At 39.7% G+C, this 27,013-nt stretch overlaps 1 protein-coding gene across 1 annotated transcript in view; it reads right to left on the reverse strand.

The window, feature by feature from the left end:
• Positions 1-1,564: 1,564 nt before the first annotated feature.
• Positions 1,565-27,013, reverse strand: part of LOC128638427 (myo-inositol 2-dehydrogenase) — a 94,977-nt gene continuing 69,528 nt past the window's right edge. The window contains exons 5-10 of the mRNA XM_053690372.1: positions 23,249-23,357; positions 22,970-23,100; positions 16,500-16,607; positions 14,249-14,367; positions 10,589-10,745; positions 1,565-4,356 (exon numbers count right to left, since the gene is read on the reverse strand). Of these exons, the coding sequence (XP_053546347.1) occupies positions 4,208-4,356; positions 10,589-10,745; positions 14,249-14,367; positions 16,500-16,607; positions 22,970-23,100; positions 23,249-23,357 (773 nt within the window). The 3' untranslated portion in view covers positions 1,565-4,207. The remainder of the gene's footprint in view (positions 4,357-10,588; positions 10,746-14,248; positions 14,368-16,499; positions 16,608-22,969; positions 23,101-23,248; positions 23,358-27,013) is intronic.

The raw sequence follows: 27,013 nt of genomic DNA on the forward strand, positions 1-27,013 counted from the left end.
TATTTAAAGAGACATCATTTAAAAAAAAATTAAAACAAAAAAAATTGAGGGGTTAAGTAGGTAAGAGGATAATGCGGTGTCGTATTGGCAGCTTAGAGGTTAAGTATGATAGGAGGATAATGTGGTGGGGTATTGGCGGTGTAGGGGTTAAGTAGGTTAGGGGGATGATGCGGTTCAGGGGTTAATAGTTATGTTTATTATTTTTTGTGATCTATTTAAAAGGGATAGGTTACTTTACATCACCAACGTCGGTGCAGATGCTGCTTGGAATATTTTGCCAGCATCGCGATGCTGACTTTAAACAATGACATCAGCCGCTTAGAATATTTGTCAGCTTTTTCGACATTGCGTTGGATCCCTTTTGAATATATATCACAGCACTTTCGATCATCAGGAACTAAGTATTGGGCTTTGGTTTACAGACAGATAATAAGATAAAGGAAGCATGTGTGTGTACACAAAGTTATAAACTAAAGAGATCTGATTTTAACTGCAAGCTCAACCCATTTTAATAGGTTGTAGTATCAAAGCATAAAACCAGCTATTTCAAATACATAAATAAACCTGATAATGCAATTTCTCATACATTTTTTACTCTGCAGCTAGTATAACAGTAATCTTAGGCGAGCTCAGGAGCGTGCACGTCTTTAGCCATCTGGCAACAGCATTTGCAACAGTATTTATAGAAATGTTATACATAGTTGCAAAAACTGCTAATATTAAAGGAATCGTCTAGTCAAGATTATACTTTCATGATTCAGATAAAGCAGCAATTTTAAGAAACTTTCTAGTTTTCTTCTATTTTAATTTTTTCTTAGTTCTCTTGCTATCTTTATTTGAATGTAAGCATAGGAGGCGGCCTGTTTTTGGTTCAGCACCTGGGTAGTGCTTGCTGATTGGTGGCTACATTTTGAAACCAATCAGAAAGCACTACCCATGTTCTGAACCAAAAATGGGCCGGCTCCTACGCTTACATTCCTGCTTTTTCAAATAAAGATTCCAAGAGAACCAAGATAAAATTGATAATAGGACTAAATTAGAAAGTTGCTTAAAATTGCCTGCTGAATCATGAAAGTTTAATTTTGACTAGACTATCCCTATAATGCTATAAACACTCCATGGCAGCAGTGTTTGGAACCATGTATAACATTGTTATGCATTTGATTGCAAATATTGCTGCCTAGTGGCTAAATACGCGCACGCCCACATTGGATTACTCTTTAATAGAGGATAACAAGAGAACTAAGCAAAATTGACGACATAAATAAATTGGAAAGTGGTTGAAAATGTCATGCTCTATCCAGTCCATTCACTTTACTGTCCCTTTAAGTGTATATTAAAATAACTCACAGTCAATATTTCACATCAGTGACACATTAGCTTGATTCATGTAAAAAATGTCAAAACCTTTAACTTACAAGTCACAAGGGGTATATTTGTAATGGGAGATAAGTATAGTCAAAATGGAATTCTAGTGACGTTGGTATATTTCGAAACTGGTGACATTATTGGAATAATCAGCCTATTAGATAAATATGTGACTCAGATTTATTACAGTGCTGTATAATTTATAAATGTCTATTTATTGTAGTACAAGTGTACTTAAATGATATTCTTCCTGATAATAATGGGCTAGATTACAAGTGGAGCGCTAATTTATCGTGCGTGCAATTAGTAACCAGCCATTTCAAGTGGCTAGTTATTGCTACCACAAATTTGTGGTAGCAATTAGCGCTCAGAAAATTAACCAGAGATCAAATCTTTGGTTAATTTTCTAAATGTGCCCCAAATGCCCCCAAAAGAAAAGGTTCTTTTTAGTTTATGAGAAAAAAAAAATGACTGCACTAGGCAGATTTTAGGAGTTAAAAATGGCAGGTGTGGGTTGTTAAAAACAGCACTGAAAAGTGCCATTACATTGCGGTTTATGGGAACTATGTGTTCCCTGTAAATATATATGAATATGCTTATATACATATATATTTATTCATATGTTAATATGTGTATATACACATAGATATACATGTATAAAATCATATACATATATATTTAAAATCGCTGCCCATCACTGCATGACCTACGCCCTTCGCTGCACTAGTTCTCATGCCGTGTCTGACTGCATGAGAACAAGGCAAACATTGGAGCCTATGGAAGGGCGCTCTCGTGAGCGCAATGCTTCTGTGCAATGTTCGCATTGCACCTCACTTGTAATACCAGCACACATTTGCGTGCGCTGGTATTACTCAGTTTAGCGCAAATATCGCTTTTTACGTAAGCAATATTTTGCGCTCAACTTGTAATCTGGCCCAACATATTTAAAACTAACAGAGATGCAGAAATGTATGAGCAATCACCTTGCATTTTTTCAGAACTGCACAAATCTAAATTTAAAGCAAAACTTTCAAAAAGTTCAAAATAAAGCCATTCTGACCCTAAGCAAACAAAAAAAATATTTTAAGACACAATGTTTTTTTGGTCTTTAAAATGCATAGAATAAAACATAAAGCTTATATGTACAAATATAGACATTTAAACTGTAGTACCAAATAAAATTAATCCATTCTGTAAAAATTCATTAAATTAGACATATAGGGGTCTATTTATGTAGGTGCGGACAGACCTGATCCGTTATAGTGAATCATGTCTGCCGCACATCGATAAATGCATGCTGTCGGCATTTATCATTGCACCAACAGTTCTTGTGAAGTGCTGGTGCAATACCGCCCCCTGCAGATTTGCGGCCGCTAGCAGGGGGTGTCAATCAACCCAATCGTATTCGATCAGGCTGATTGCTGTCCGCCACCTCAGAGGTGGCAGACGAGTTAAGGAGCCGCGATCTTAGGACCGCTGCTTCTTAATTTCTGCTTCAGTGAGAACTAAAGCGGAGAGGGTCGGAAGCAGCATCCGCTGCTTCATAATTAGACCCCATGTTGTTAATCAGGCAACATAAATTAATCTATATGCCTGTAGTATGCACGTTTTATCCTGCAGAAAGATGCCACTACGTTTTTAAAGGGATATTCCAACGCAAACACTAAATGTTCTAATTTATTGAAGCTTGTAAATAAATGTCTGCATTACTGACCCTACATTTGTGTTTAACCATTTTTGTAGGATTTAAGCACATAAGTAAAACGCTCTACTGGAGCTAAAAGCATTGCAGCTTTTGAGAAGAATACGGCAGTTGATTGGAAGTCACGCAACTGCAGCTTCTGATTGGCTCAACAGCCATGTTCTTCTTGGGAGGTCCAATGTTTGTAGCTACCAAACTGTACTTTATCTTGTTTTTTTTTTAACCCTTTAAAGACACAGTTATGTAGGGTAAGTAATACATAAATAAAATGCCCCTATTAAATTAGATCATGTACCTTTTGCCTTGAAATGTCCCTTTAACATCACTGTATTTCTGACACATCTCTCTGATGTACACTGGCTACCTTACATTGTATGTGCCAAAGCCTTAGATTCTTGTATATGACTCATGTACTTTTCTAGTTAAGGAAAGATTTTCCTTTCTTCATTATTGAGCAAATCTGCTGAACTGACATCTGTCAATTGATCTCCCCCCGATCTCTGTGAAAGAAATTTATGCCAAAAAGGGACGGTTGTACTTTATATTGTAAATCAGAGATGAAGTGGCAATTGGATCCCTTTTTTTTTTCTTTTCCTGAGCTGTGTCTTCAGGCAAAATGATGTATACTGATAGATCCTGTCCGGAGTTAAACATACAGGTAAACAGGGCCTTCCTGATTTATGGCTGAATATTACAATATACTGTACAAGCAGTGACGTGTAGTCCAGCATATAAACCAATAAATATCCATTTCTGGATAAACCAAAAAGATTTACTAATATTAGTAACAACAGCCAATCTGAAAGGCAAAACTTGAAGAAAAATAAATTAGAGATTAAAAAGAAAAGGACGAATGATGAGCAATCTGTTTATCCTTGAGGATGATCCAAGTTGGTTTTGGTCCTTGTGCTTTCACTCAGTCACAAATAATTCTTCATGTCCCCATCAAAAGAAAAAAATACTTGTAAGGTTGCTCATTAAGTGAAAAAAACAGGAAGAATGAGGCAAGTGCCAAACAGTTTTTGGAAGCCAGTAAAGGGAAGATCTGCAAAATGACAGCACAAAATAATAATAATAAAAAAACTCTGCAAAGGTAAAATAATTTCCTACAGAGCGTCTCTGTGATCTTTCTAGAGATCATATGATTTCAGTCTTGATAATAGAGGCCCCCAGTGCCTCATTGCGCAAGTCTACAGCTGACCCGCTTTGCCACGACTGATCAGCTGCCGCTGCTACCTGGACGGCACAAACATACTGCTCTTTAGTGACGGAGGGCTGCTCTTTTCCTACAAGACAAACAGAATATTAGTATTCTTTTTTTTTTCCCACACAGGTCTACAAATAAAGAGACATCACAACCACAATCTCTGCAGTGCTCTGTATGATGAACTAACAGACCGTATTTTAGCTGCCAAAAAAGTGAAAATGTAAATCTTGTTTTTACACTTTTAAACGGACATGAAACCCAATTTTTGTCTCTCATGGTTCAGGTATGAGCTGTTGAGCTGTTTTGGAGTTTATAGATGCTGCTCAGATGTAAACCCTACTTTAGGTCAAGTTTCAGTTTGAAACCCAAACATATATATTGTTTTGTTTATTTATTTCTCATACCATTATTTCATGTGTATATCATGACGTGAGAAATCTACAAGAAGTGTGAAAAAGTGCATATTTTTATTATAATTTTAATAAAAAGGTTGTAAACAATATTGTGAGTGTTTTTTTTTGTATTCTTAGGGACATAATACTCATATGCTAAATCACTTGAAACTGATGCAGTATAACTGCAAAAAGCTGGCAAGAAAATATCACCTGAGCATCTCTATGTAAAAAAATATATTTTACCTCACAATTTCCTCAGCTCAACAGAGTAAGTTCTGTGTAAAAAGTTATACTCAGCTGTTGCTCAGCTGCAGGTAAAAAAAAAATAAAGAAATGAACAGCAGCCAATCAGCATCAGCAGTGATGAGGTCATGAAATCTTTTACTGTAATCTCATGAGATTTCATAGTAAACTTCCTTAAACTGAATAAGGAAATTACTGAGTGTGCATGAGGCTCGCTCCCTTGCCTGTCCTGGGACAGGCATACTGATTTGCTGCTTAAAGTCCTTTACAATGGGGTTTGAATACTTAGGACATTTTTAAGTAAATGTCTTTCTTTTTTACATAGAGATGTTCAGGTGTTATTTTCTAGCCAGCTTTTTACAGCTATGCTGCATCACTTTCAAGTTTCAACATTTGTTTATCATGTCCCTTTAACTCTACAGTCAAAAGAATGGTTTATCCTCATATAAATAAGGGACTTTTAAATATTAAAATAACTTTGATCTGCTTTATTTTAAAGGGACATAAAACCTCAAATTTTTCTTTTCATGATTCAGACAGAGCATACAATTTTAAATAACTTTCCCATTTACTTCTATTATAAAACGTTTGTCGTTTTCTTGTTATCCTTTGTTGAAAAGCAGGAATGTAAGTGTCTGCTGTACTATATAGCAGAAGTTTTGAAAAAATGTTGTACATTATCAAGACCACTAGATGGCAGCACTATTTCCTGTCATGTAGAGCTCCAGGCGTGTGCACGCTACCTATCCAGATATCTCTTCAACAAAGAATAACAAAAGAATGAAGCAAATTTGATAATAGAAGTAAATTGGAAAGTTTTTAAAAATTGTATTCTCTATCTGAATTATGAAAGAAAAATGTTGGGTTTCAAGTCCCTTTAAAGAGGAGCTTCTGGACTTTAAAATAAAGGGTTTTTATGTCTTTTTGATGACGTTATAAGGGCCTAGAGACCTTCTCATTAAAAATAAAGCTTAAACTTTATACAACCAAGAAAGAGCAGGTGGTGAGTTTGGGTTTCTAGGACTTAAAGGGACATGAAACCAGCATTTTTTCTTTCATGAATTAGAAAGAGCATGCAATTTTAAACAACTTTCTAATTTACTTCTATTAGCCAATTTGCTTTATTGTCTTGATATCCTTTGCTGAAAAGCATATCTAGATAGGCTCAATTGCTGCCAATTGGTGGCTGCACATAGATGCCTCATGTGATTGGCTGACCCGTGTGCATTGCTATTTCTTCAACAAAGGATATCTAAATAATGAAGCAAATTAGCTAATAGACGTAAATTGGAATGTTTAAAATTGTATTCTCTACCTGAATCAAGAAAGAAAAATGTTGGGTTTAGTGTCCCTTTAAGGGAGCTGAGATTGAGGGGTTTGTACATTTACCCCCCATCCATCTCCTTGTAGTAGCGCGAAAACTCTGGGGGGTTTTCTGGTATTTGGTGACATCACCACCCCCGTGTAGCTTGGCCACCTTATATCTAGCAAGTAAATCCCCTGGAATGATGACACACTTAAGAGATTAATAAAAAAAATAATTTTTTTTTTAAAAATGTCCTTAAATTATTTGTTCTCATCGTATTCTTTGTTGAAGATTCTGTTTGAAATGCATGTTTTTGGTCTGAAAAGCAATGCGTTTTTATGATAATTTCTTCTTTCTGAGGGTGACCTCACTGTCCATCTGACGGCAACGTACCCAGCTATCGTCTAGGAAATTATAAAGTCTCTTTAGTTATTTATTGCTTTAAAAAGACAAACGGTCTTGGGGGGGTCTCACCTTTTTTCATTAACTTAGAAATTGTATTTTTACATTATATAAGTAGGTTCATTTTACACAGATTCTTTGTGCAACTATATCTTCTGGAACGTAACCTAGGTGTGACCTCAAGACTATCTGTATATACCATGTAACATATCAGTCAATAGGTTTATTTTGTTGTCACTGCGCTCTAAACTTACTATACGTGAAGGAATCCTCAAGCAACCTACATAGAAAAATACTTTTGAAAATAGTTATACTTTCCACTAGTAAAAAGTGGAAAATATCAACAGTGGCACTATTCTTGTAACTTAAAGGGACATGAAACCCAAATTTTTTCTTTCATGATTCAGATACAGAATACAATTTGAAACATCTTTCCAAATGACTTCTATTATTTAATTTGCTTCATTCTTTTGTTATCCTTTGCTGAAAGGTTTATCTAGGTAAGTTTAGGAGCAGCAGAGAATCTAGGTTCTAGCTGCTGATTGGTGGCTGCATATATATACCGATTGTCATTGGTTCCCCCATGTATTCAGCCAGAAACCAAGAAAAAATGATAATAGGAGTAAATTAGAAAGTTGCTTAAACTTGCATGCTCTATCTGAATCATGAAAGAAAAAAATTGGGTTTCATATCCCTTTAACCCCTTAATGACAACTGACGTACCAGGTACGTCATGCATTAACAAGCAGTTAATGACAATGGACGTACCTGGTACATCAGTTGTCTAAGAGAGTGCTGGAAGCGATCGCAATCGCTTCCAGCAGCTCTCAGGGTATTGCAGTGATGCCTCAATATGGAGGCATCCTGCAATACCTTTTTAGAAGACTCTGTGGCCCTCTCTGCACCGGTAGCGATGGTGCCGGTTCGTTGGTGGGTGGGAGCGTAACAGGGAGGCGGGTGGGCGGCCCATCGCTACCCGGCATCTGGTTCCTAGAAGTGCAATGTGCACGCCGGGTGCCGGGAGTATGCGGGGGGCGCGCGTGCGCGCGCATTATCTGGCCACTGACACCAATGAGGAGGGAAGAGGGGGGGGGGGGAAAGATTTTTTAAAAAAAATAATATAAAAGGATCTGGGAGGGGGAGGGGGATAGGGGTATTGTGGGGGGATGCTACACTACAGAAAACATAAAAAAAAGCAAAAGAGCAAAAAGTACTTTTGTTTTTGGGGCAAATTGGGTACTGGCAGACAGCTGCCAGTACCCAAGATGGCCACAATTAGATAGGGGGAGGGTTAGAGAGCTGGGGGGGGGGATCATGGAGGTTGGGGCTAAGGCAGGAGTCCATCACAGCTAAAATATTTTATTTTTTTTATAAAAAAAAAAAAAAAACTCCTTTTATTTAGTACTGGCAGACTTTCTGCCAGATATCAGGGTTCCAATGTAACTATCGCTAATTTTGAAAAAAAGTGGTTTGGAAATAGCGAAGTGCTACTTGTATTTATTGCCCCATAACTTGCAAAAAAAGCAAAGAACTTGTAAACATTGGGTATTTCTAAACTCAGGACAAAATTTAGAAACTATTTAGCATGGGTGTTTTTTGGTGATTGTAGATGTGTAACAGATTTTGGGGGTCAAAGTTAGAAAAAGTGTGTTTTTTTCCATTTTTTCCTCATATTTTATTATTTTTTTTGTAGTAAATTATAAGACATGATGAAAATAATGGTAGAAAGTCCATTTAGTGGTGAGAAAAACGGTATATAATATGTGTGGGTACAGTAAATGAGTAAGAGGAAAATTACAGCTAAACACAAACACCGCAGAAATGTAAAAATAGCCATTGTCATTAAGGGTAAGAAAATTGAAAAATGGTCCGGTCATTAAGGGGTTAATGTATAGTATCCGGCTGTATTATACCAGTATAATTAATTTATTAGACAAAGATTAAATTCATATACAGAAAACAAACCAATAAAACTAATACAAATTAGGAATAGACAATGTTCATACGCCTTATAAAGTAAAATAAAAGTTCATGTCCCTTTGGTGATACAAAACAGTTCCAATCCAGAGAGCTGCAAGACGAGGTATCTTCAAACTCAAGAAAGGCAGTATTAGCTGAAACACGTTGCTCGTGTGTCCACTCCCGGCTTCCGTAGTGTATCATACTGAGAGGAACACGGGAGTTAACTTTAAGGGAGTTGGAAGACGTTCATGTGCCGGTTGGGTGATTACAGTGACAGCTGGAGGACTACATAGACTGGGTCATGTGTAAAGAAAGGATAATACCGGTGTAGGTAAGAATATATACCTTACTGGTTTATCCACTTGCATACTGGTGACAAGGATACCTCGTCTTGCAGCTCTCTAGATTGGAACTGTTTTGTATCACCAAAGGGAGATGAACTTTTATTTTACTTTATAAAAACATATGAACTTTGTATTGCATGTGTCTATTACTAATTTGTATTAGTTTTATTGGAGTGTTTTTTTGTATATGAATTTAATCCTCGTCTAATAAATTAATTACACTGGCATAATACATCCGGATACTATACATTAAAGGGACATGAAACACAACATTTTCTTTCATTATTCAGATAGAGAATACAATTTAAAGTGAATGTCAAGTCAGTAACGCCACATAATTCCTATTTTTTATTTTATATAAAACAGTTTATTTTCGCCCAATTCTACCTTTTAATATGCTTGTTCGTAGCTCCGATCGTCCGCCCGCCATATTTGCACTTTGATTGACATATTTTTAAACCTTCATTATCCACTTAACTTTCCCCCCAGGGGGTTCAACCCTTTTTTTACAACGTCACACACGTCTAATGCACATGCGCTCAAGCCGATTTCGCTTATTCAGTTTTTATGCGCGTTCACTCGCCGCGCATGCTCTGTAGCCCCAGAATCGGAAACAGATAAATATACATTAGAAATATAGGTAGAGTTATTCTCAATGATCGCAATTACAATAATTGCCAACTATCAAAAGTCTGCTGCTGCGAACGCTGAAAGTATTCTATGAATACTATGTTGTGAGTAAACCGTGTCGGAATTTTGCACATACGCAGATCCAACGATCAACGGGCGCGCGCTTCAGAGATACGTATAGAGCGGGTGGGACCGCTCTATACGTCACTATGCTCCAAAATAGAAAGTTGCGGCTGGGAGGAGTCCTAGTGAAAACGGACTTCAGAAAGGTAATAAAAAAATTATATAAACTATAAATTAAACAAAAAAACTTGAGGATTATACTAATTCATCGTTTATCTATCAGTATTCGCATTACAGGCTGCTAAAATTGACATTCACTTTAAATAACTTTCCAATTTACTTCTATTATTTAATTTGCTTCCTTCTCTTGTTATCCTTTGCTGAAAGGTTTATCTAGGCATGCTCAAAGAAGCAGAGAACCTAGGTTCTAGCTGTTGATTGGTGGCTGCATATATATCGATCGTGATTGGCTCACCCATGTGTTCAGTTAGAAACCAAGAGTGCATTGCTGCTCCTTCAACAAATGATACCAAGAGAATGAAACAAATTAGATAATAGGAGTAAATTAGAAAGTTGTTTAAAATTGTATTCTCTAACTGAATCATGAACGAACATTTTTGGGTTTCATGTCCTTTTAAGCTACAAGAATAAAGCCATTGTTGATAGTGTTCAGTAGTGGAAAAGTATAACTATCAAAAATATATCAGTCAATACAGCGCTTTACAACAGTGGTGCACGGAATAGGATTGCCAATTCTTAACAGTAAATCAGACTAAGGACCGTGTTATGGCATGAAATGTCCTATTGTGTTTTAAGGTCCCGTTTTATTCAAGAAACTTGGAAGCTGATATATTCTTTTTATTTACATATATATACCATGTGGGTCTCTCTCTCTTCTTTCACAATTATGTAAAGGGAATTTATTTATTTTTTAAACTTTTTTTTTTTTTAAATAAAATTACCAACCTTTGATTGTTCGAAGAAAATGACGAAAAAGTTCTATATATGCATTCCGGTACCTTTCCTCATGTGTTTGTGAATATAATGGCAATGATGTACCATTCTCTACAATACCCAGACAGTTCTGATTATCAATACGTAACGAGCCTTGAGAACCATGTACCTGAAGAATTTAAAGGGAAAGCAGTTTTATTTTTATGCAAAATGCACATTTATTTAAAAAATAAAATAAAAAACGCACACACACACACACACACACACACACACAGAGGTTATGCTACTAGAACTGTAGAACATCAAAAAGATTACTATTAAAATGCAATAATATTAACCCCTTTGCTACCGGGAATTTCAGAGCAAAACTTGCTAAAAGTACTGGAGAATTGTTAGCATATTTTTTAAAAAATTAAAGGGACACTGAGCCCAATTTTTTTCTTTCATGATTCAGATAGAGGATGTAATTTTAAGCAACTTTCTAATTTACTTCCACTATCAATTTTTCTTCGTTCTCTTGCCATCTTTATTTGAAAAGGAAGGCATCTATGCTAATGAGCCAGCAAATTGTTGGTTCAGAACCATGGACAGCACTTGTTTATTGGTGTTGTCCAATCAGCAAGGACAACCCAGGCTGATCACCAAAAATTGGCCGGCATCTAAACTTACATTCTTGCTTTTCAAATAAACATACCAGGAGAATGAAGAAAATTTGACAATAGGAGTAAATTAAAAAGTTGCTTAAAATTGCATGCTCTATCTGAATCACGAAAGAAAAAAATTTGGATTCAGTGTCCCTTTAAATAGAGCCTTTGTTTTTTTTAATTTACCTATGAAAACTATATATATTTTTAAAGTAAACAACCAAAGGTATTGATCTTCATATTGGTATATTTCATGCCACTATTTGGCTTCCAAATATTGTTACTTTTTTAAAAAGTTTGGGTTTCACACAGAAATTATTTACACACAACTCCTGCAGTCATAAGAAAATTGGTTGTAAAAGCTTTTCTGGGGTCCCCTTTGTTCAGAAACAGCAGACATGCATGGATTTGCAATTAGTAGGTTGCCAATTGCAGCTGCTTCTGACATTTCTGGCAGTGAAGGGGTTAATCAATTAGCTTGCAAAGTTAATTTTTGCTGTAGTGTAAAGATTACCCTCCTATGTGACACCTCCCACACTCTGATCCCTCCCAAACACCTCTCTCTTCCCCCCACACCGGTCAACACCATCTTAAGTACCGGCAGACAGTCTACCAGTATGCATATATTTCCGTAGTGTAGGGGTCCCTCCTCACCATCTCACTTCCCTGATTCCCCCGCAACAGCTCTCTTACCCCCCCCCCACTAAATCTGCTATCCGCCATATTTGCTACAATTTTTTAACTTTTTTTTTTCTTTAATTTTTTTCTTTTATAGTTATATTTTTTTTTATGTAGTGTAGCGGCCACCCTCCAAGATCCATTTTTCTGTAGCATAGGGTCCTCCCTTCCCCCCTATTTTGTGCCATAGTTTAGGGCTCCTCCCTCCCTCTTGCCAACCTCGTAGTGTAGGGAACTCTGCTCCTCCCCCCCCCCCTCCTCTGCTGGGCACGATGAGTGCTCCCTTAACATATGAAGCCAGATGCATTCTGCCCCCAGCTGCAGTCTTCACTGACTAAGCTAACAGCGACCACAGCATGCGCCTCTGTGTTTGACGTAGATACTACAACAACATAGTACACTGAGCAAACTACTGTGTAATGTAGTACTTATGTCCAAATGGTGCCAGGGGTTAAAGAGACATGTTAGTACAATAATAAAATGCTCTAATTTGTTACAGCATTTTATTATTTGGTAGCTGTGTATAACCGCCACAAAGGGGTCAAATACATAGTTAAAGACATAATGCATTGCTACTACTTAGAGGGACACAGTCTTTGATTAGGAGTACCCTGCCCTTGATGAAGTGATAACAGTATCCCAAAACCTAGTTTCATGTCACTTAGGAGAAGACAAATTGTCTTCTGTACCAATAAACTAATTTTATAGAAAGTGTTTTCTAGTTACCAAAGTGTTATGTCGTGCACAGTACAAAGATTATTTTCGATGGCATCAGACTGCAAAACCATTGACAGGTGACTGTGTGTAAAGCCACTGAGACAAGCAAAACAGGGCTTTTCTGCGTTTTCTGCTACTACACAGTAATTCCCCGCTGTGCAGTTAATGTTAACAATACAGGTTAACGTACAGATAAAACAAAGAATGTGAGCGTCCCCTACAAGTGGATGCAAACTATTGCAAGTCAGAGAGAGTGTAAATTGCTGATTAACCCAAACTATCATAAATAAAAAGAGCTGTAGAACTTCAAATAGAGCGAAAAAGTTGTTTTGCTTTACACATCTATGTTAAAACACAGAAAAACATAAATTATGCTTACCTGATCATTTTATTTCCATTGAGGGGAGGAGAGTCCACGGCTTCATTCATTACTTGTGGGAAACAAGAACCTGGCCACCAGGAGGAGGCAAAGACATCTCAGCCAAAGGCTTAAATACCTCCCCCACTCATTCTGCAGAGGGAACAAGGAACAGTAGGAGAAATATCAGGGTATAAATGGTGCCAGAAGAACAAAAACTAAATTTAGGTCCACCCACTGGAGCAACGGGCGGGAGCCGTGGACTCTCCTCCCCTCGATGGAAATAAAATGATCAGGTAAGCATAATTTATGTTTTCCATCTAAAGGGGAGGAGAGTCCACATCTTCATTCATTACTTGTGGGAACAAATACCAAAGCTCTTGAGGACACTGAATGAAAAAACGGGAGGGCAAAAAAAAAAAAAAAAGGCAGACCCTGATCTGAGAGCACCACAGCCTGTAAAGCCTTTCTCCCAAAAACTGCTTCCGCCAAAGCAAAAACGTCAAATTTGTAAAACCTTAGGTAAGGTATGTAAGGAGGACCAGGTAGCCGCCTTACAAATCTGCTCCATAGAGGCCCCTCCTGGTGGTTGATCTAAGCCACCGAGGTAATGTTGTCTGTCTAGAATCTGATGAAGCTGAAAGACTCCAGTAGAGGCCATGCCTTCAGAGCATTGTAGATCGCTCGAAGTTCCAGAATATTGATCGGGAGGAGAGACTCGGGATGGTTTCGCAGAAAGACTCTCCCTGCATCTCCGGACTCTAACATTCACCCATACTCTCACTGAGAGGCTGACAGGATTACTTAAAACTCCAGTCCCATTTCGAAGAGTACTACCCTCCATAAGAGACTTCCCCGAATTTTCCGACACTTCTCTGCCAACCTCCTGTGACAAAAGGAAAAGAATGACTGGGGGAAGAGGGAAGTGGGGGAGGTATTTAAGCCTTTGGCTGAGGTGTCTTTGCCTCCTCCTGGTGGCCAGGTTCTTATTTCCTACAAGTAATGAATGAAGCCGTGGACTCTCCTCCCCTTTAGATGGAAATTACAAACCTCAACCTTGGAGGGCATCATTTTCAACTCCTCCCTACAGATGCACCTTATGTTAATCCCATTTGGTAATCCCAGTAAACAATTTCACATCTCATGTTTTTAGCGCCAACCCCTCCCCTTAGTAATCTTACCGCCCCCCTAGGGGTCAGTACTAGCCACTTTGGGAACCACATGTAAGTGTTTCAGAAAAGTAGATAATAAGGTTGTTATTCTTATAAAGAATACCTCTAGTCTTTGATCACAGCTTTTTGTACAGTGCTGGCTGATATCTAAATTCACAATTGCTCCACTCGGAAACTTCATACTTATGTTAACAGCATCTGCGTCTTTCATGGCACTCATATCTACACAACCAGAGAAATACACGAAGTAAAAAAACAAAAAAACACAACAACAACAACAAAAATATAAAATGTAATATTCTTATCTGGTATATAACACATTTTACATCAGTGATGGACAACTTCTTAATACATAGAGGCAAGAAATCAATATTTTAGAATGTTTTAAAGGAACATGAAAACCTAAATTTTTTCTTTCATGATTTAGAAAGAGCAGACAATTTTAAACAACTTTCTAATTTACTTCTATTATCTAATTTGCTTCATTCTCTTGATATCATTGGCTAAAAATCATATCTAGATAGGCTTAGTAGCTGCTGATTGGTGGTTGCACATAGATGCCTTGTGTGATTGGCTCACCCATGTGTATTGCTATTTCTTCAAAAAAGGATATCTAAAGAATAAAGCAAATTAGATAATAGAAGTAATGTGGAATGTTGTTTAAAATGGCATGCTCTTTCTGAATCATGAAATTTGGGGTTTAATGTCCCTTTAAGGGCCGAATATAAACTCATGGCTATTAAACACACAAATAATAATTGTATATATAATAAATAAGTGTTCAGTGACAGAGGGCAGTTTTGATTAAGGCTGCAGAGTACCCAATAGGCACAGGCAAAAATGTCAGCATTTGTTGTTCATTATTGATTATAGAAACAAAATGATAAATATGTTTGCAGACGGCTATTTTTGGCCCCGGATTTATTAGCGTAAAAGTGCAATTCCAAAAATTTGTATGTTAAACTTTTACACTAATAAATCTAGCTCCGAAAATAGCAAAATGCTGCATCCCATGGAAATATTCTGCATGTTTCTATATCGAAATAACAAATGCTAAATATTTGCCCGTGCCTAGTACCACTATCTGCTGTTTTCCCTTCCAGAGAGCTGTTTGAATTGTCGTTGTCTTGTTTTCCAACCCACAAGAAGTCCCCAAAGAACAAATTTTTAGTTTTGCCTTTCCTGGGGCCACAAAATCTATGGCGCATATTCTTAGTTTTGCCTTTTCTGGGGGCCACAAAATCTATGGCGCATATTCTTAGTTTTGCCGTGTCCCAGGGGGTGCAGAAGCTAATGCAGAGGGCCGCATATGTTATTATATTTTCAGTATTATTATTATAGCTGTAAATAGTTAAGTGTTTGCTGCCATATATAACAATGTGAATATATTCCCTATGTTTATTCTAAACAAATGTTATATTCATTATTCGGTTTAGTCTGTATGAAGATGTTATTTTTATTTAACATTTAAGATGATATTAGAATTACTTATTTAAGAAAAAAAATTTTATTAGTTGTTTAATGTACTGAAATATTTGTTAACTTATAAACTGCTGAGACATATTTTAGTATATTACAAAAAATATTACAAATTCTGAATAATCGTAGGTAATGCATAAAAATGTTTTTATTTATTAAACCCCAGTTACGATTGTGACTTATTTAAAGGGGTACTGATCACTAAATAAATGCTGGAAATAATGAAGTATATAGATATATTTTTAAAATTACATTAATATTTTTTAAGTATTGAGGAGGAAAAAAGTGTGACATTTTAGTGTCTACAAAGCTATTTGCACCACCATATTGTTACCTGGTTTCTGATCTCTGCTGAGGCCAGTTAGAGACCATTTAAAGTGAATTGCAGAATGTTAGAGTGTGAGAAACTAACAAACCTGTTGTTATAGTTAAAGGGACATTATACACTCGTTTTTTCTTTGCATAAATGCTTTGTAGCTGATCTATTTATATAGCCCATAAAGTAGTTGTTTTTTTTTTTTTAAAAAAAGGTATAGTTTTGCTTATTTTTAAATAACATTGCTCTGATTTTTAGACTCCTAACCAAGCCCCAAAGTTTTAGGAGAATACCAACATATACCTAGTCCAGCTTGTTTCTGTTTGTGTAAAGGGTCTTTTCATATGCAAAAGAAGGGGGAGGGGGAGTGTCTAATATTTCCCACTTGCAGGGGGTGTTTCAGTAACCTTTTAAACAGTGCTAAACTGGAGGCTTCTAAGTAAGTTTTTAAACAATTTTATACTGGATTTTTATATCCGTATCTGTGCATATTATTCTTTATAGTAGTGTCTATTACATGCAGTTATATAAAATTGGTGTATACTGTCCCTTTAAGTACCTTGACAGAAGGCATGTCCCAGGGAGAATATTGTATCTGGGGCACTCTCTCCTAATAACCAGCTGACAACGTCGATATCAAAAACAGCTGAGCCGTAGAAAATTCCACCTGCGTAACAAACGTGTGATTATTTTTGTGTTTCTAGTATACAAATCAAGAGAGTAAAAATGACCATATGTAAAAGACAGACGAAAGGAGAATTTTCAAAATCTGAATACATTTTGAAGCATTCCAGACTTGAGTAACAAACTAGAAAAACATAAAGGCGAAAATACTGCAGTTAAACAGGACATAAAGCTTGATAATAATGTAATTTTGTAACTAAAGTGAATCTGTTAAGTTTGGCATATTATCTGGGCCTAGACAACATGAAGAATAAACAGTTATTAGCTACAAAAGGTATAATAATGCCAGGAAAAATCAGTCTTTCATACTTTCAAAATCAATATAACGAGCACCATAAAAAACATAATTTATGCTTACCAGATAAATTCCTTTCCTTCCGGATAGGGAGAGTCCACGGCTTAATTCCTTACTGTTGGGAAATACAACACCTGGCCACCCCAGCCAAATGCTTAAATATCCCTCCCACTTCCTCATTACCACAGTCATTCTTCCGAGGGAACAAGAAAAAGTAGAAGAAACATTAGGGTATAAATGGTGCCAGAAGAATAAAATAAATAATAAGGGACCGCCCATAAACAAGAAAAAAACGTGCGGGGGCCGTGCACTCTCCCTATACGGAAGGAAAGAAATTGATCTGGTAAGCATAAATAATGTTTTCCTTCCTAAGATAGGTAGAGTCTACGGCTTCATTCCATACTGTTGGGAAAACTATACTCAAGCTCCAGAGGACACTGAATGAATAACAGGAGGGAACAAAAAGGAAGAGGCGGACCCTATTCTGAGGGCACCACAGCCTGCAAAACTTTTCTCCCGAAAGCTGCTATGTAATGAGGACCAGGTAGCCGCCTTACAAATCTGATCCATAGAGGTCTCGTTCTTAAAGGCCCAAGAGGAAGCCACTGCTCTAGTGGAATGAGCCGTTATCAGGAGGACGATGTCCCGCTATCTCATAAGCTAAGCGGATGACACTCCTTAACCAAAAAGATAGAGAAGTCGAAGTAGCCTTCTGCCTCTTACGCTTCCCCGAATACACAACTAAGAGGAAGATTGTCTAAACTCCTTAGTAGCCTGAAGATAGAACTTCAAGGCATGAACCACATCCAAATTGTGAAGTAAGCGTTCCTTCAATGAAGAAGGATTATGACACAAGTAAGGAACCATAATCTCCTGATTGATGTTGCGATCTGACACAACCTTAGGAAGAAAGCCTAATTTAGTACGTAAAATTGCCTTATCTGCATGAAAAATCTGATAAGGGGGCTCACATTGCAAAACAGAGACCTCAGAAACTCTGCACGCAGAGGCAATAGCCAATAAAAAGAGAACCTTCCAAGATAACAATTTAATGTAAACGGAATGCAGAGGCTCAAAAGGAACCTGTTGCAAAACTCGAAGAACAAGATTTAGGCTCCAAGGAGGAGCCCCAGATCTAAACACAGGTCTGATGCTAATCAGAACCTTAACAAAGGACTGTACGTCTGGAAGCTCAGCCAGTCTCTTGTGCAATAAAACCAACAGGGCCGAAATCTGTCCCCTCAGGGCACTAGCAGAAAGGCCCTTATCCAGCCCATCCTGGAGAAAAGATAAGATCCTGGCAACCTTAACTCTGTTCACCCATGGAGTTAGGAAAACAGCACACCTTTGTCTTTCTTTTTCAATGGGGCATGAAATAAAGGACTTGCCAGGTCCCAAACAATCCAAGAACAAAGTATATTCCAGCCTCCAAATTTCTTTAAAATAACCTTTATTTCCACATAGGGTCCTCAGCAACAAACAAAAAACGTTTCAAGCCTCAACAGGCTCTTAGTCATGTACATGACTAAGAGCCTGTTGAGGCTTGAAATGTTGTATGTTTGTTGCTGAGGACCCTATGTGGAAATAAAGGTTCTTTTAAAGAAATTTGGAGGCTGGAATATACTTTAACCTTAACTCTATGCCAGGAAAACCCACGCTCTTCACACCAGAATAAGTAGGTCCTCCACACCTTGTGGTAGATACGATGAGTAACTGGTTTACGAGCTTGAATAAGAGTATCAATGACACTCTCAGAGAAACCTCTCGTTCAATCTCCACACAGTCAGCCTCAGAGAATCTAGATTTTAATGAACAATCGTACCATGTATCAGCAGGTCTCTGCGACAAGGTAACTTCCACGGAGGAGATGAGGACATCCCTACTAGATCCGCGAACCAGGTCCTTCGCGGCCACGAAGGAGCAATCAGGATTACTGATACCCGCTTCTGCTTGATGCGGGCCACCACTCGAGAAAGAAGTGGTAATGGAAGACAACGATATATGAGTTTGAACCTCCAGAGCACTGCTAGTGCATCTATTAGATCCGCTTGGGGATCCCTCGACCCGTACCTGGGTAGCTTAGTATTGAGACGGGACGCCATGAGAACTATCTCCGGTGTCCCCCACTTGCTGCATATCTCTGCAAACACCACGGGATGGAGAGACCATTCCCCTGGATGGAAGGATTGCCTGCTGAGAAAATCCGCCTCCCAGTTGTCCACATCCAGAATGTGAGATACTTCCTTCATCGCCAAGAAACTTCTCGTTCCCCCCTGGTTGATGTAAGCCACCAAGGTTATATTGTCTGATTGGAATCTGATAAACTGGGACGATCCCAGAAGTGGCCAAGCCTTTAAGGCCTTGAAGATTGCCCGTAGTTCCAAAATATTGATCAGGAGGGAGGACTCCTCCTGAGTCCACACCCCCTGTGCTTTCCTGGCACCCCAAACCGCTCCCTATCCAGATCGGCTTGCGTCTGTAGTCACAAACTCCCAGAATGGTCTTAAGAAGCATGTTCCTCGGGACAGATGATCTGGACACAGCCACCATGAGAGCGATTCTCTTGACCGGCTGTCTAATACAATCTGTTGAGACAGATCTGAGTGATCGCCGTTCCACTGCCTCAGCATGCACAGTTGTAAAGGTCTGAGACGGAACCTGGCAAAAGGAATGATGTCCATACAGGCCACCATGAGACCAATCACCTCCATACACTGAGCCACAGAGGGACTCAAGGAGGTCCGGAGGGCAAGATATGCCAAAGTTAGCTTGCAACGTCTCTGGTCTGTTAGAAATATCCTCATGGATATGGAGTCTATTATAGTACCCAGGAATTCCACCCTGGTACTTGGGATAAGAGAACTCTTTTCCAAGTTTATCTTCCATCCATGTGATCGAAGAAGACTGAGAAGGGACTCACAGAATTCTTCCACAAGACGAAAAGGATGGTGCTTGCACCAGAATATCGTCCAAGTATGGGGCTACTGCAATACCCTGAGTTCTGGCAACGGCTAGAAGAGCCCCCAGGAACCTTCGTAAAGATTCTTGGAGCAGTAGCTAGGCCAAACGGAAGGGCAATGAACTGGAAGTGCTGGTCCAGGAATGTAAACCTCAGGAACTGAAAGTGTTCTCTGTGGATTGGAACATGAAGGTAAGCGTCCTTCAGATCTATAGTGGTCATAAACTAGCCTTCCTGAATTAAAGGAAGGATGGACCTTATCGTCTCCATCTTGAAGGAAGGGACACTGAGAAATTTGTTTAAGCACTTTAGGTCAGAGTTGGGCAGAAAGTTCCCTCCTTCTTTGGGACCACGAACAGGTTTGAATAAAACCCCAAAACTCTTTCTTCAATAGGCACCGAGACAACAACTCCTAAGGAGGATAGATCCCGAAAACGCACCATAGAAAGGCATCCCGCTTTTCTGGCCTGGTAGACAGATTTGAGAGAAGGAATCTGCCCCTTGGTGGATGAGATTTGATGCCTATCTTGTATCCCTGAGATACAACCTCCAGGATGTCCTTGAACCAGGCGTCTGAAAAAAGAGAAAATCTGTCCCTTACATGAACCGATCCCTGATCAGGGGCCGCCCCTTCATGCCTATTTTTTTTTGAGCGGGCTTCTTATTCTGCTTGGATTTATTCCAGGACTGAGCTGGCTTCCAAGTACTCTTGGGTTGCTCGGGCTTGGAGGAGGATTGTTTGTTTGGATTTGTCAGAACAAAAGGAATGAAAATTAGAAGATTGTCGTCCCTTAGACTTGTTCTTCTTATCTTGCGGTAGGAAGGCACCCTTGCCTCCGGTAACCGTAGAAATAATGGAGTCCTGGCCTGGACCAAATAAAATCTTTCCCTTGAAGGGAAGAGAAAGGATTCTGGACTTAGAAGTCATATCCCGCAGACCAAGAATTCAACCAGAGCGCCCGCCGGGCTAGGACTGCAAAGCCAGAGGCCTTTGCATTTAGGTAAATAATTTGCATGTTCGCATCACAGATAAAAGAATGAGCAATTCTCAGAGCTTTAATTCTGTCTTGAATATCCTCGAAGGGAGACTCCACCTCAATGAGTTTTGAGAAAGAGTCGCACCAGTGGGTAGCTGCTCTGGCAACCACGGCAACTGCAGCCGCCGGTTGAAACAAAAATCCTGTATGTTGAAACATCTTTCTCAGAAAGGTTTCCATTTTCTTATCCATCGGCTCTCTGAACAAAGAACTATCCTCAAGATGTATAGTAGTACATTTGGCAAGCGTAGAGATAGCACCATCTACCTTAAAAATGGAGCCCCCAAATCCAGTTGAGAGAACCAATTCTTTCCCATTCATTCGTAATAATGTTCGCCATCTTTACTGGCACAGGAAAAGTCAAAGGAACTTTCCTGTCTTCGTAAACTCTATCTAATTTAGGTATCATAGGTTCTTCAGGCAGCGCGGCCTTTGGAACTTCTAAAAATGCAAGTGCTCAATTTTAAATCTAAAGAAAGGTTCCTCCGCAGCAGGAGGCTTAGACGCTAAGGACTCCGACCCAGAAAGTTCCCCCTCTGAAGCTACAGAGGTTAACTCATCTTCAGATAACTGGGACATAATAGCTAAATCCGATAAATATTTAGATGACTTCGGGTCAAGAGAGCTCTGTTTAATCTATCTCTTGCATTTGTTAGAGCTAGGTAATGCACTGAGGGGCGCAGACACAGCCGTTTGTAACTGCGCAACAAAGTTCGCAGGAAGAAGGCCCCCTCCGGATGGAGGAGTTGATGTGCTACAGGGGAACTGCATGTGGAGTGGATAATGTATCAAGGGTAGTAATCTCACTGGATGCCGAGTCCTGAGAGGTAGAGGGCTCAAAGGGACTAAGAGCCTTAGCAGGCTTGTTTCCCTACTTAGACTTTATAACGGTCTTAAGGCATGTTGAACATAATTGAGTGGGCGGGAAAACCACTGCCTCCTCACAATATAAACAGGTATGATTTAGTACTGAAGAAGTACCTTCTAACATGTCAGAGTCCTTCATAGCTCAGGTTATACCCACAGAAGGACACAAATAAAAACGTTTTTGATTATAGAAAACCGCACCTTTATACTCCCAATGACTGGGGCACTCACCACCTCCTAGACACAGACAGTTAACAGAGGAAACGCTCTCCTCAGGTTCAAGTCTCAGCCGGAATGGAGGAAATGAACATAGACCTGTTATTACAAGTACAGCAAGTAATAGGAGCTGTGCAACACTTTCAAAAACGAAAGTGAAACTTAAGAGTGAAATCTGTTTGTTCAAGCCAAAAACACACAGTCTAATCAGCCCAGGAAAAAAAATCACACAAAGCAGCATGTAAATAAATAATACATTGGTCCCAACAGTTCAATAAACGCCCTTCAGAGGATATTAACCCTGGATCCTATCAAGGTATAAAGGAGCCACACTGTGACCTTGTTATAGCATTTGATGTGTAAAAATTTAAACAATATTACCTCCAGGATCCATGCTGTGGAACAGAACACAGCCTCTCAAGTATAACAGTCTAATAGCAGCACTCCTGACATGGACTTGGCAGGCAGTAAAACTCATCAACACTGATTGCTTAGGAGCTGTTAGCAGTAGTCTGGATAGTTTCGCAGAAAATCTTTCCCTGCATCTCCAGACTCTAACTTTCATCAATACTCTCACTGAGAGGTTGACATGACTACTTAAAACTCCAGTCCTATCTCAAAGGGCAGATACCCTTTTTTCAGGACTCTTTGAATATAACACTTCTCTGCCACCTCCTAATGCTACGAAAGGCAAAGAATGACTGAGGTAATGAGGAAGTGGGAGGGATATTTAAGCCTTTGGCTTGGGTGTCTTTGCCTCCTCCTGGTGGCCAGGTGTTGTATTTTCCAACAGTAAGGAATTAAGCCGTGGACTCTCCCTATCATAGGAAGGAAATAAGGACCTTAAAATTAACCATATTTATGCAAAACACACTTTTAACCCATTTAAATTGTAATCTTTCATGAAAAAAATGTTTAGAGTTGTATGTCCCTTTAATTAGGGAAGTCTTGCAGGTCTCATAATTTCCTACCTGACATTTTTAAACCTTTGAGAGAAGGTGAAGGATACATGCGATTGACTGTAGATATTCTCTGTATTCTCCCCAGTGTACGGCTCTCGCGGACCTTCTTATATAGAAACTGCAACGCTGGATCAAAACGTCTAAGTGAACATGCCAATAATTCCTAGGTTAAAAGAAATGCTCACTAATTTGCCCAACACAAACAGTTACTAAGGATGAATTTTTAATCACATATGGTAAATAAAAAGACGTCATTACACAATACCGGATTACCAATTCCAAACTTACTTGTAGAAGCCACAGACCAGTGGTTTTCCATATCGATCAGCTTCATCAAAACATGCTTCAGCCGATTGTTGGTCCAGACTTAAAAGCTTCTCAGACAACACTGCTTTACCTGAAGAAAGAAAATGCAGAGTGATAATAATCATCTTTCCAAATCACTTTTTTATGATTAGTGGATCCACAAGATATCCTAAAATATTTCCCTTTGTGGATAGGGGAAGCAATGGGGTGTTCGAGTTATTGAGCGATGGGAGGTACAAAAATGAACAAGCTTGAGATGATATAAACATATGGTGTTTGGGGACAAGTGCCATTGCATAGATGAGGTCTGTGAAAATTCCCAAAGTTACTTCCATAAATTAAATGAACAAAAACAGAATTTATGTTTACCTGATAAATTTCTTTCTCCAACGGTGTGTCCGGTCCACGGCGTCATCCTTACTTGTGGGATATTCTCTTCCCCAACAGGAAATGGCAAAGAGCCCAGCAAAGCTGGTCACATGATCCCTCCTAGGCTCCGCCTACCCCAGTCATTCGACCGACGTTAAGGAGGAATAATAGCATAGGAGAAACCATATGGTACCGTGGTGACTGTAGTTAAAGAAAATAAATTATCAGACCTGATTAAAAAACCAGGGCGGGCCGTGGACCGGACACACCGTTGGAGAAAGAAATTTATCAGGTAAACATAAATTCTGTTTTCTCCAACATAGGTGTGTCCGGTCCACGGCGTCATCCTTACTTGTGGGAACCAATACCAAAGCTTTAGGACACGGATGAAGGGAGGGAGCAAATCAGGTCACCTAAATGGAAGGCACCACGGCTTGCAAAACCTTTCTCCCAAAAATAGCCTCAGAAGAAGCAAAAGTATCAAACTTGTAAAATTTGGTAAAAGTGTGCAGTGAAGACCAAGTCGCTGCCCTACATATCTGATCAACAGAAGCCTCGTTCTTGAAGGCCCATGTGGAAGCCACAGCCCTAGTGGAATGAGCCGTGATTCTTTCGGGAGGCTGCCGTCCGGCAGTCTCGTAAGCCAATCTGATGATGCTTTTAATCCAAAAAGAGAGAGAGGTAGAAGTTGCTTTTTGACCTCTCCTTTTACCTGAATAAACAACAAACAGGGAAGATGTTTGTCTAAAATCCTTTGTAGCATCTAAATAGAATTTTAGAGCGCGAACAACATCCAAATTGTGCAACAAGCGTTCCTTCTTTGAAACTGGTTTCGGACACAGAGAAGGTACGATAATCTCCTGGTTAATGTTTTTGTTAGAAACAACTTTTGGAAGAAAACCAGGTTTAGTACGTAAAACCACCTTATCTGCATGGAACACCAGATAAGGAGGAGAACACTGCAGAGCAGATAATTCTGAAACTCTTCTAGCAGAAGAAATTGCAACTAAAAACAAAACTTTCCAAGATAATAACTTAATATCAACGGAATGTAAGGGTTCAAACGGAACCCCCTGAAGAACTGAAAGAACTAGATTGAGACTCCAAGGAGGAGTCAAAGGTTTGTAAACAGGCTTGATTCTAACCAGAGCCTGAACAAAGGCTTGAACATCTGGCACAGCTGCCAGTTTTTTGTGAAGTAACACCGACAAGGCAGAAATCTGTCCCTTCAGGGAACTTGCCGATAATCCTTTTTCCAATCCTTCTTGAAGGAAGGATAGAATCCTAGGAATCTTAACCTTGTCCCAAGGAAATCCTTTAGATTCACACCAACAGATATATTTTTTCCAAATTTTGTGGTAAATCTTTCTAGTTACAGGCTTTCTGGCCTGAACAAGAGTATCGATAACAGAATCTGAGAAACCTCGCTTCGATAAAATCAAGCGTTCAATCTCCAAGCAGTCAGCTGGAGTGAAACCAGATTCGGATGTTCGAACGGACCCTGAACAAGAAGGTCTCGTCTCAAAGGTAGCTTCCAAGGTGGAGCCGATGACATATTCACCAGATCTGCATACCAAGTCCTGCGTGGCCACGCAGGAGCTATCAAGATCACCGACGCCCTCTCCTGATTGATCCTGGCTACCAGCCTGGGGATGAGAGGAAACGGCGGGAACACATAAGCTAGTTTGAAGGTCCAAGGTGCTACTAGTGCATCCACTAGAGCCGCCTTGGGATCCCTGGATCTGGACCCGTAGCAAGGAACTTTGAAGTTCTGACGAGAGGCCATCAGATCCATGTCTGGAATGCCCCAAAGTTGAGTGACTTGGGCAAAGATTTCCGGATGGAGTTCCCACTCCCCCGGATGCAATGTCTGACGACTCAGAAAATCCGCTTCCCAATTTTCCACTCCCGGGATGTGGATAGCAGACAGGTGGCAGGAGTGAGACTCCGCCCATAGAATAATCTTGGTCACTTCTTCCATCGCTAGGGAACTCCTTGTTCCCCCCTGATGGTTGATGTACGCAACAGTCGTCATGTTGTCTGATTGAAACCGTATGAACTTGGTCCCCGCTAGCTGAGGCCAAGCCTTGAGAGCATTGAATATCGCTCTCAGTTCCAGAATATTTATCGGTAGAAGAGATTCTTCCCGAGACCAAAGACCCTGAGCTTTCAGGGATCCCCAGACCGCGCCCCAGCCCATCAGACTGGCGTCGGTCGTGACAATGACCCACTCTGGTCTGTGGAATGTCATCCCTCGTGACAGGTTGTCCAGGGACAGCCACCAACGGAGTGAGTCTCTGGTCCTCTGATTTACTTGTATCTTTGGAGACAAGTCTGTATAGTCCCCATTCCACTGACTGAGCATGCACAGTTGTAATGGTCTTAGATGAATGCGCGCAAAAGGAACTATGTCCATTGTCGCTACCATCAACCCGATCACTTCCATGCACTGAGCTACGGAAGGAAGAGGAACGGAATGAAGTATTCGACAAGAGTCCAGAAGCTTTGTCTTTCTGGCCTCTGTTAGAAAAATCCTCATTTCTGAGGAGTCTATAATTGTTCCCAAGAAGGGAACCCTTGTTGACGGGGATAGAGAACTCTTTTCCACGTTCACTTTCCAGCCGTGCGATCTGAGAAAGGCCAGGACGATGTCCGTGTGAGCCTTTGCTCGAGGGAGGGACGACGCTTGAATCAGAATGTCGTCCAGGTAAGGTACAACTGCAATGCCCCTTGGTCTTAGCACAGCTAGAAGGGACCCTAGTACCTTTGTGAAAATCCTTGGAGCAGTGGCTAATCCGAAAGGAAGCGCCACGAACTGGTAATGTTTGTCCAGGAATGCAAACCTTAGGAACCGATGATGTTCCTTGTGGATAGGAATATGTAGATACGCATCCTTTAAATCCACCGTGGTCATGAATTGACCTTCCTGGATGGAAGGAAGGATAGTTCGAATGGTTTCCATCTTGAAAGATGGGACCTTGAGAAATTTGTTTAAGATCTTGAGATCTAGGATTGGTCTGAACGTTCCCTCTTTTTTGGGAACTATGAACAGATTGGAGTAGAACCCCATCCCTTGTTCTCTCAATGGAACAGGATGAATCACTCCCATTTTTAACAGGTCTTCTACACAATGTAAGAACGCCTGTCTTTTTATGTGGTCTGAAGACAACTGAGACCTGTGGAACCTTCCCCTTGGGGGAAGTCCCTTGAATTCCAGAAGATAACCCTGGGAGACTATTTCTAGCGCCCAAGGATCCAGAACATCTCTTGCCCAAGCCTGAGCGAAGAGAGAGAGTCTGCCCCCCACCAGATCCGGTCCCGGATCGGGGGCCGATATTTCATGCTGTCTTGGTAGCAGTGGCAGGTTTCTTTGCCTGC

The sequence above is a fragment of the Bombina bombina genome, chromosome 8 (assembly GCF_027579735.1).
Source record: "Bombina bombina isolate aBomBom1 chromosome 8, aBomBom1.pri, whole genome shotgun sequence".
Classification (NCBI taxonomy): domain Eukaryota; kingdom Metazoa; phylum Chordata; class Amphibia; order Anura; family Bombinatoridae; genus Bombina; species Bombina bombina.